The 11335-nt window shown below is 40.8% G+C and overlaps 1 protein-coding gene across 2 annotated transcripts in view; it reads right to left on the reverse strand.

Annotated features, from left to right (window-relative positions):
- VTI1A (vesicle transport through interaction with t-SNAREs 1A) overlaps positions 1–11202 on the reverse strand; it is a 270856-nt gene extending 259654 nt beyond the window's left edge. For both annotated transcript variants that reach the window (XM_086466467.1, XM_086466466.1), the window contains exons 1-2: positions 11101–11202; positions 2981–3039 (exon numbers count right to left, since the gene is read on the reverse strand). In XM_086466467.1, coding sequence (XP_086322593.1) covers positions 2981–3039; positions 11101–11194 — 153 coding nt within the window. In that variant the 5' untranslated portion in view covers positions 11195–11202. The remainder of the gene's footprint in view (positions 1–2980; positions 3040–11100) is intronic.
- Positions 11203–11335: the final 133 nt, after the last annotated feature.

Here is an 11335-nt window from a genome sequence, read left to right on the forward strand (position 1 = left end):
TTCATCATGAGATTGAATGGGTACATTTTGTGGCTGGGTTAATAAGTTTCCATGCGAAGTCATGCAGAAGATAGTGGTCCAAGCAGGTGTGAACCTAAATGCAACCTAAATTCACGCATCTTCACTTTCAGGCCTCGTATTATTGGTCATAAAATCATATTTTTCATACACAAGCAAAAACAGAGCTAAAATCTACTTAAAAGCTAAAAACAACCTAGCACTTAAATCTCAAAACACCTGCAGAAGCCCAAGTTTTCTTCAGAAAACCTACAAGCTCAAACTTCTGTTGTTGCTTATGTCCAAACTTGCCACCACTGTGGTGAAGCTTTGCATTTTGGCACCTAACTCTTGACCAAACTCATAAACCAGGCCCCATCCTTACAGCTCCTCAGGGATTTACCCTAGTAGGTTTGTTCCTAACTACACCCAGTACACTCCCAGCACTGAATACAGCATAAACAAAGTAGAGCAGCCACTGGTATTTCTATTCAAAAATACAACAAAGTAATGTAATGCTGCTGATGTTGTCCACTGAAACCTGAAAAATAAACCCACTGAAAATAAGTCTCCCCCTCCCCCAGGAACTTTTCCACATGAAATTGCTCTGGACAGTTGCTAGTATTTAATGAAACCTGTAAGCTTCTTTATTTTATTCTGATTCTAAAGTCCTAAACTAAAACAGGTATCCACACTAAAACCCACAAGTGTCTAAATAAGAATAACCTAGCACTTGCAGCACTAAATTCATGTGTGTTATTAAAAAGCCAACTGTAGATAGGAATAACCTAGCATTTGCAACACAACTGTTTTGTGATGTGTCCCTCATAAAACAAAGACAAATCACACACAGACATTTCTTTCTTCTTAAAAGTAGAATTTCACTCAAAAATGCTAATTCCAGCTCTTCTAGCACATGCTAGATTTTATACACAAAAAATTTCCCTAATGTTATCATAACATTAACCTTTCCTTAAACCCTGGTAAAAATAACATTCGGATACTCCAGATGGGATGTAGAACAACAGGATTTCTCTCCAGAGATGTCTTACTCAACAGGTCCGGCTTGAAAATGCAGTCTGGGAGTCTGAAAGTTTTGGTGTCAGTTCTGCACATAGATCAAATCAATTACACCAGTGATTTTACCCAAACAAAGCAGACAGTGTTTTAAAACAATCAATGGTTCGCCAATGTAAATAAATCATCTCTACAATAATATTTATAATACATGACAGTGTTACTTCCTAGCCATGCAGGAAATAAAACAATCAGCTAAACCCAAGACAACGAAGCAAACCAATGTATGAAAGCTATCAGTAGCAAAGAATTAGGTTTATTTTGATTTTCTACTGTAGCCTTTAGTTTAAAAGAGGATCCTTTTAATCAGTTCTGTTATTAGCAGGTTTGTTCAAATTGATTTTTAAACCCAAGCCTTGACATTAATCACAACCATGTTAGGTAATTGCTTAAGCCAAGAATTGAATTAAGCACCTGTCTAGCAGCATTAGCAACAAGATCTAAAACAAAAGCGTGAAAGAAAAGCCAGTACATTAAACGAAGATCATCATTAAAATGAAAGTACAGATATAGGATATACTTTTTAATCTTACAATAAATACAAATTTAAAGGATCTTTTTCTGACATAAGGAAAGAAGTAATGTACCATTAACCCAATTTCTGCTCCTTCCAATTTTAGTACGAGTAGAAAACCAAATTTGAACTATTTTTCATCAGACCACCCATGCCACTATTTCCCTGTACCGCTATGCTTTTTTTCTGTGTCAAATTGTAGTGAAAAGGAAATGAAAAACATTTCTAGATTTTTACTTTCTTTCAGCTGCTTGAATATGAAAGGGCCCAAAAGGCCTTAATATATCTTCAGAACATTCTCATGAAACGGGACAGTAATTGTACTGCGTTTCTCACTGAGAATACCAAATCAGAGAGGTTAGGTGCCTTGCTATCCTCACAGGGGAAACCTGCAGGGAGTCATCCCAAGATCCAGCTTTCCTGGATGCTATTCCAGCGTTCTGGTCTACAAGACTAACTCAATTCTTAAACCAAAAGCACCAGGTATGTCAATAAACACTCTAGAGACCTTTTTCTTCCTATGCCACTTCAAAAAGTGAATTTTAATATGACTGTTTAAGTAGTAACCAAATCATTGATTCAAGTTGCTCAGTTATAACAACTTGCAGGCTAGAAGAACTAATTTCCTCTCCTTATCCTAACAGTCAGATTACATTTCTGACACTAGATAGTCCAAACTCATTTGCGAGCAATAAACAAAAGCAGCTTCAGGCAGGAACTATTGGCCATGTGGGAAAAAGCCAATCTCAACCATCAGCTTCACTCAGTTACTGCACATCTACAAAACTTTACTTTTACACTCCATCCAGATGGAGGATGTGATAGGCTGTAATGGGAACAAAATTTTAAAAAGTCACAGTTGCTTAATACATATTGCTTAATTCTGTCAGTGCAGCCCACGAACTAATGCTTAACTATATACTCCTCTCAGATCAGTAACCCATGCTACCAATGCCCCCTTAACCTCAAACAACTAAATATCTTTATGCCTCACTTGCTAAAGGGCAAAAAAAGATTTATTGCTTTACAAGACATCAGACAGATCAAATGAGGTAGATGCATGGGTCTTACAAGAAAAAAACAAATATTCCAGGTGTGTAAATATTTAATTCAATTCCTAAACTAAAAGACGTAATCCACAACTCAAAGCCTGTAGCAGCTTACAGAGTAATGCAAAGCTTGAATCACTTGGAACCCAAGATTAAAACAGGATACACTCCTCTTGGGTATTTCATATCCTCAAATAAGAACTATTTCAAAAATATTATATTATTTTCTAAGATATTATTGCTAAGTATTTTTAAAGCATCATGGTTTTTAAATGTTGCCACTAATAATCCTATTATTTTCCCTACAAAATTCGCAGTCAACATACGAAAAGCCAGAACGTACCAGTTCTCTTGCTTCTTCGAGCTGTTTCTCAACATTTGCAACCATCTGCTTCTTCTCATCTGAAACAGAATTACGAAAATACCAATATAATTGTGCTCTTGCCATGAAAGAAAAACACACCATTTCAAAAGCTTGTACGTATCAGTTAAAACTGACTCAAGCGATTTATTCTGCGTGACATCATCATGCACTGTGATACCTACAGTAGTAACAAAAAAACCCCAAAACAGGAAGCTGAAGAACTGAAGAATCCTTGAAGTCTCCTGCTTTGTTATGCAGCATTTGCTAGTTAGGAAAGCAGGTGTAAGAGTTACACCTCAGAAGGCACTTGCTGGGTGTGTACAAATGCATGAGAAGGCACGTACTTAGCCCAAACAGGAAAAAAAAAATGGTTTAAGAACAAAGGCTTATCCTACTTATTTCCAAAATAAAAGATGCACAAAACCAAGTATCCCACTTACAATGAATCCAGGTACTGAAGAAAAGTGAAGTTTCTATTCTCCTGCTCCTATGCTGGGTCTAGAACTGTTTCTTTTGCTTCAACAGAAAGAAAATGAAATGCCACGGGAACTACAAGAAAATCATCGTCTTCTAGTAGCAGTAAAAATGTAAATTAGTATTAAAAGATGAAAATTTAAAAAAATTAAAATCAGTTATAAGCTATATGTAGCAATCACCACCTGCAAGGTTCCCCAACAAGTCTATATCCCACTATAGAGAGCATGTCTGATTTTCGACCTGCCTCTAACCATTCATTCTCAGGCAGGGAATCCAATATGAACAGAGATTCAGTGTAACATCTTCCATTGCTTGACCACTTGGTTTGTTACAGCATGAAAGGGGACTTTCTGAGGAATATTCAGTCACTGGATAATAAAAAGTCCCCACATGGCTTAATTACTGTGGGCACTCAGAGGCTTCAATACCACCCTTTTGCACTGCCTTCTGCCCCTCTCATGGCCACATCTTCCATCCTTCAGAGGGTAAATCCACCCATTGTCTCAATGCAGTTAACTTCAAAACACTGAACATACAACCCTTTATACCACTGTCCATTTGAAGCCAAGAGCATGATGAGACGTGCTGGTGGTTTGCCTGATAAAGCAGATAAAAAGTGAATTCCACAAAAGTATCTCCAGTCATTGCTCCTCAGAGATCATGACAGGCAAGTCTACATTGGCACAAGAGACTTTATTGTGTATCTTTAGATTTCATGGTTTTCTTTTTTTAGTCTGAATTCCTTTGCTTCTCTTCCATGTCATCTCTTTGTATCCTAGAATTGACACATTAAAGAACAAAAGGGACTACCTGATGATCTCCTCTGATCTTCTGCATGCCACACAATTTCAAGAGGGACCTCCTTTATTAAATGTATATAAATTAGCTCTTCATAGGCTGCAACGCTTCATTTTTAAGCAAACTTAGTGCCAAAGGCAGGAATCAGTAGATGCTGAGGTAACAACCAAAACCAGAATTTCTCCCATATAACGTAAAACACGTCCTTAAAACAGCCTTCCTGAAAAGCAACACAACTACTCCTGAAAGGACTATATTGCTAGAGTTTTTGCTGAAGCATCCCTAGCTTAAGCAAGTCATGTTTCAGCTGAGTCCTCCCACTGCTGTTCCACAGTATCCTGCATTACATTTGCATGGGCCTATCCATCTGTCTTCTCATTTACCTAAGATACTCTACAGTCCCATTTAAGGGCACGTGAACACCATGATCTGTCCTTCTTCAGTTACCTACATTGGAGCTTTACCTGAAGAGAGGATCAGGTTCAGGATCACCCTTCCACCTTTAAGATAATGCAGAGATCTTAGCAAATAAACAGCTGTCTTCTGAGGATACATCATCCTGCACGTGGAAGATTCACAAGAACAAACCATGTGCATTGGGTTATCACCCAACAAGCTGCCACAGTATTTTAGAACATGTGGGTAATTCATTTACAGTCCAAAAATAAGCCTATAATCAGAGGTCCTTCACTAAGGCAAAAATCCTCTCAGAGAAGCCTAAGTTCTCAGGAATGTGTGACAGCCAGCTGGTGAGGCAGCAAAGACTCCTTCTGGGATTGCACTGGATAAGCACATGGTCCAGTGCTGATGACGTTCACCTAAATTTGAGACTGTCTCAGGCTCTGACTCTGCTATATCCCATATGAACAAATCAAAGTGTTTCCGGGTGGCAGCAGTAAGAACTGAACAACACTACGTCTGGTAAAACATAGCTAGAATAAAATCTTGAAGAACGCTGAAGCCCTCTGAGTAAAGGGAACTCTGCTAGTGATACAAGTGAGAAGGTGGAACTTGAATTTCCTCCCACAAATTAGAAGTTAGAGCTCACCTCCAAGTCCCCCCCAAGTTTCCCTTCTTAACACTGAGAGGCCCAAAATTTCATCAAGTAATCCTCTCTACAAAGCTGAAGACATGGAAAATCAGCAGTATTCTTGCAAATCTGGAATTCACACTGCCATATCTGGTGGACTCTACAGCAGCAGATGTAGGAAATGCTTATTTCTGTGCAGCACTTTCAGTTCTCTGCTAGCAATGTCTTTCTTTAATTCCCCATCAGGTTCTCATGATGGCACCCAAGCCAGAAAACGTAATGGTTAGTGATTTATCTTCCTAACATAACTAAACCCAAAAGAAAAAAAGAATCTGCCACTTGTTTGCCCACGTTTCAGTCCTCCTACCCAGCATCCCCAAACACCTCTGTTCTTTCCTTCATTTGGAAGTGGGCAAGATGACAACCGATGAAAGGAAAACCAACTAAGTTATAAAACACACAATACCATTTTATTGAAGTTGAAATAAAATTTAAAAATACAGCAACAGAAAATAAGTGCACTATAGCAATTTCAGTATTGCCCCGAGTTTTACGGGGTTACAATTTCCATACACATTAAGTAACCTGAAACTTAGGGATATAAATATAGGGATATAAAGTTGGCATTTTTGGGAAGACATTTCACGCTGTACAAATTCTGTGTGTACTTGTGATTACAAGAACTACCTAGCACTCCACTGACCAATAAGATCTTACCTACCCAGAGATACTAAGCTATGGACCTTTGGTATGGAAAACTCATTAGGACACAAGGAAGTCTGTCTGAAACTGCTCCCATAAAATTGGGGAGATATTTGAACGATCTTCAACGGTTTAGTTAATTAAACTTTAACCCAACTCCAGAGATGTATTTTAACATCGTCTATCAATACATAATTGCCCAGCTGGTGACCAGAGCAACTGCTGGGAGCGAGGCCTACTGACAACAGGCCTTTGTTGTTCCTTCAAGTACAGACATGTGAGCAGGCACGTGGCATCATCCCATCAGCATCACTTTGGAGCAGTATCTTCATAGAGTTCCAGGAAAGCAACTGAACTTGTTGAAACTGCTGATCCTCTAGGGCACACAGTACCCAGAGCAACAAGGGGTGGCAGGATCCAGCAGGGTCACAGCATACTGAAGTGTAAGAATCCTCCACTTGGTTTTACTTTCCTCTCTTTCTCTAGCCACATTGATGTAAAATCCTGGTGGGAGTATGCTGCCTGGAGGCACTTGCCTGCAGGACTGCCAGTACCTCTAGGCCTGTTGTTGATACCAGCAACAGAAGCATGAAATGCTACAACACTGTCATCAGGAAGCACTTGCTGGAATCGTTTTCAAATCATTTACCTCTAATTTGATTGCCACAGTTAAATGAAGGAAACAACTTATTTCACAGTCAGAATCCCCACAGAAAGAAGGGCACAATATCAACAGGATGACTTGCTCCGAGACTGCAGATGAGGTCAGAGGGAGTTACTCAGAGTAAGAAAAGCTTGCCACCAATCTAGTAGATCAGGACAAACAAGTTATGATCCAATTAAAGATCCTCCTGTTACTAACTGTATTACTCCAGTGTGTCTTAGCAGTTTTCAATCTGCCTTCTTGATCATTTCCTTAAATACACCTCCATCATACAAAATAATGAAAAGATTTTTAATAACTTTTTTCTTAATTCAGAATTGATAATACCCTTTAAAAAATATAAAGAACAATGCTCCAAATATATCTAAATTTAGAATACAACTTTTGTCTCTACATTGCCATACAGAAAAGCTTGTATGTATAATTTAACTGGTCAAATTGACAAAATATGGATAAATACAAAGACTGGAAACAAAAGTGTTTTTTTCTCCTCCAGGTAAGAATTGCAAAGAAAGAAATCCACTCTGTGTTTGTACACAAGATTGTAGTGCTTTCTTAAAAGAAACAAATTTACCCTACATTTTCCTCAGTTCTTTCAGCTTTGCCCTTGCACTAGTCACTCTTTTGTCCCCCAAAATACAGCAGTCATAGAAAGGCAAAAATCTGCCTACAAGTGTAGAAAGATAACACAGCACTGGTTTAATCTCACAACCAACAAAGAGATTAAAAAAACTGGACCAAGACCGAGTAGTCTCATTGCTTGCGGAATTGCTTCTTTTTATTAGTCCATGCTGAGGAAGAGACTGAGTAACAAAATGCTTCAGCTCATAGACCACTTGCAGATTTTGCTGCACTGGCTGAACTGGTTTACACATTCACCACTGCCAGAAGTTACTGTCCAACAGCAGGGACAACTGGAACAATACATGTGTTTCTCTCTTTGGGTTATAAAACTGGGTTCCAGAGGCTCAATGTAATGAGCCAGACCTGAAACGGAGACAGTGAACTCCAGTACAGGGGTACAACAGAATATTAAAGGTGGGATCTACTTCATCTAAATCTGTTAGAGACTGAAATACAGTGCTTTGATTGCCCAGTAGAAAATGCAGAAGAATGACAGCACACAAGTCTAAAACCATCATGACCCAGAGGCTGCTGTGCTGTGAAAAGACTAGGTACCACCATTTGTGCTGATAAAACCCTCCTTCAGATCAAGCAATCAAAATTTATACAAATTTTTGGTCAAATCACAAGACAGATGTTTCTCTGAAACACTGAGGAACATTAATAAAACACATTAGCCAATGATCTTCAATCTTCAAAGACCTGCGACAGCATCACAGAAAATCTATTTAAAAGGCATTTCTCTGTTTAGAACACTTTAATTCTCCAGATGACGTTTGCCTCAACAGAAGACATTTCTTCCCAAGACACTCTATTGACCCTGCTGCTTATTGTTTCTGTAGTATCAGAGTGCCTTTGTTACATTTCTTGCTGACCTATTTATGCATTTGTGACAACAGAATTGTTTGTTGAGCCACCATCCTCCTAGAACACAAGACAGCATCAAATCCTGACAACACCAAACGCAGGAATGTTGCAAAAACAATTAACCAGTATTTCTCCAATTCAAGTGAACATGAAGCTTACAGCAGGTCCATCTTGGGCAGCAGGAGGAAATAAACCAGTCACTAGACTTCAGGAGATCTCTCTGTATTATGCAGAAGTAGCACAAGTCCTTACACCTTTCATCCTGCTTCTTCCAGCGTGGAGGAAGAAGGCCATCAGCAATCTCTCTCAAATCACTGCTGCTGAAAACTGCCACCTCATGTGCATCTCTCCTCACGTCCCCCTCCCACCTCATAATCCTCTTTTTGAGGCTTTCCCAGCCATCTCCACAAGAACTAACTGGAACTTCTGGTGATGAAGAAGCAAAGATCTTGCAAATATTCCTATTAAGAAACAAGGGAAAAATGTGTATTTAAAATGTTTCTGATTAAAGTGTTCAGCAAAGTCAGAAATGTATTTTTTTCCCAAGGTCATCAAATGCCTCTATTAGCTAAGACTGCAATTTAGTTTGAAGTCATACATGATTTTTTTTGCTGATGAAAGACAGAGTGTCCCTGAAAACTGAAGCAATGCACTCACTCGTAAAAGTACAGCGAAAGAAGTAGCTATAATGCAAGCCAGTCCAAACCATGTATGACCAGCCTCAAATCCCAACACAGAAAAGCCACCTCTTAAAACAAACAAACAAAAAAGAACAACAAATTAGCCATTGTATTACCTTGAGGCCACTTAGCCCAGTACCACACTACCAGTCCTGCAGGGAATATGCATTCTTTCTTCTCTGAGAGGACGGCAAATTCTAAAAAAAATATCTTCTAATGGCCACATAAAAGAATAATGATTTCAAAGCCTGCTGCTTCTAGGCTATGCCACTGTTTACCACAATATTCTTTAAACATCTTGTATTTAAGCTCCAAAGTCTCCCAAAGTGAGTACGTGAGACAGATTCAAGGAGAGGATTATGGAAATGTACTACTACTAAGCAGAACAGTCTTCCTACTATTGAACAGACACTGATGACTTCCACAGACTATACAAGCAGGAAATTAAATCTCTATTTTTCTTCCACAAATCAGTGTAGCACTACTGATTTTCAGAAGAGGAGCTGGTAATGTATTTACGATGTCTCCCTGTTCCTATAAGAGGTCCTTAAATTTACTCTGTTTAAAAGCAAACAACCCTTTGTGAGGCAGTGGGAAATACCACCTCAACTAGGTCCTTTACATTAGGGAAGAATTCACTGCATCCAATTGTTCCAGTGGCTATTTACGGGTTAAATATCATTTCTGAGCAGACTAAATAACACCAATTCTAAATTTCAATCACAGAAACTCTTTGGATCTCCTCCTTCTTCATTTTCTAAGTCCCCATTACAAAACAGAAAAAGCTTTCTACCTCATAAGTATCTGCAGATTGTGATGGAATTACCCCCCCCGCCCCTGGCCCCCGTGTCCTTTTTGTGAAGCTCACCAGCAAAACCAGCTTTACTAAGCCAATGAAAATGTATAGTTTCCTGTCCTTTAACCATGCCTGTGATTGGTCACTGAACCTCAACTTATCAGAGAACTTTCTAACTTGCTAAGATCAGAGATAGACATAATGTTCCAGAATCAGCCCGTTTATTAATTTCAGACATATTTTGGACCTCTGAATTAATGTTGCACTGAGATCATATGTTTCAGTTGACCACCTACCTCAAATCCTGTTTAGGGTCATGATACATTTGCCGCTGTAAAAGCAGGATGTTTTTTTTCAGTCCTGTATGCATGTTTTTTCCTTTAGTCATGTGGAAAAGTATATCATTAGTACGTGTTTATTCTCTCCCTGTATGATATCCACTCCCTAAAGCTTTGGGAAATGTGCCTGGGACACAGAGGCAGAAATATTTAATGACCTGGAAACAGAAGAGGCATTAAGCTGAGCTACAAGAGCAGCAGATGAGAAATCCACTAATTTCAGCTTCTCTCTGTCTTGTACTAGGAGCCCTATATTAGGGCACAGATTCGTTTGTGCTAGATTCAGCTGGACTCGTTAAAGAAATTATCATTTTCAGCTTTCTACCCCAACACTCTTATAGAGATTATCGTCTCTACTGCAGAGACACATCATGAATCAGACCATGAACGCTGCAGGCTACTGACAAACACATTAAGTAAATGAACGTTGATTTCTTTGAATCTGCTCCTACATGTGAGTCACCACAACCAATTATCCAAATCAAATGCTTTAACAGTAGGCAGCAAAAATACAGATTTGGATTAAATCACACACAAATTCCTTCTATGCCACATGAAAAAAAGAGTTGATTTCCATTACTGATGTCGTGGCACGCCCACAACAAGAAGCACCCCGTGGCAATGCTGGTACTAGAAACATCCACCCAGCTCTGCCCCCTGCTCTGCTCAGCCCTTCGGGTGCGCTGGCGTAGCTCTGCGTGGCCCCACGGCAAGTCAGAAGGGAAGGGCTGGTCCTTACAGCTGACCAGCAAACGATACTCTGTCAAGCTACTCTTAATACACTTCATGAGACAACTCGCTGCTCAAACCCCGGGACAGGGAGACGAATCCTGCCTCTGCTGTGTAAGGAGCAAGAAAACACGTTCGGGTGACGGGACACAGAGACAGTTCACCCTAAAAACACCCCAACACCTCCCGCCACCACCCCGACTGCTTGTTGCCGGGAAGCCGGAGGCTCCGGGAGCCGGAGAGGCTCTTACAGAGGAGCAGCACAGGCCTGCGGTGCGGAGCGACAGCCGCGAAGGCGGAGAGCAGCGCAGCCGGGAGCCCAGCGCCGCCGGCCTCTCCGCGGCACCAGGCGAGCAGCCCCCCCCCCCCCGCGCCGCAGGCGCCCGCCGCTCACCTCCTACCAGCTTGGGCACCTTCCCGATCCTGCCCGTGATCTCGGCCGTCAGCACCGCGAAGTCCTGCTCGTAGCTCTCGAAATCGGAGGACATGGCGGCGGCGGTGCTTGGGGGAGGCCGCGCGGACCCGCTGCGCCCCGCGGAGACGCCGCGCTCAGCCGGGCGCGCTCAGCCGCTCCGCACCGAGGCGCTTCCGCGTTCTGCCACCCGCAAAGGCGTCCCCCCGCCTCCGAG

Source organism: Leptosomus discolor, chromosome 6 (assembly GCF_034619465.1).
Source record: "Leptosomus discolor isolate bLepDis1 chromosome 6, bLepDis1.hap2, whole genome shotgun sequence".
NCBI classification, from domain to species: Eukaryota; Metazoa; Chordata; class Aves; order Leptosomiformes; family Leptosomidae; genus Leptosomus; species Leptosomus discolor.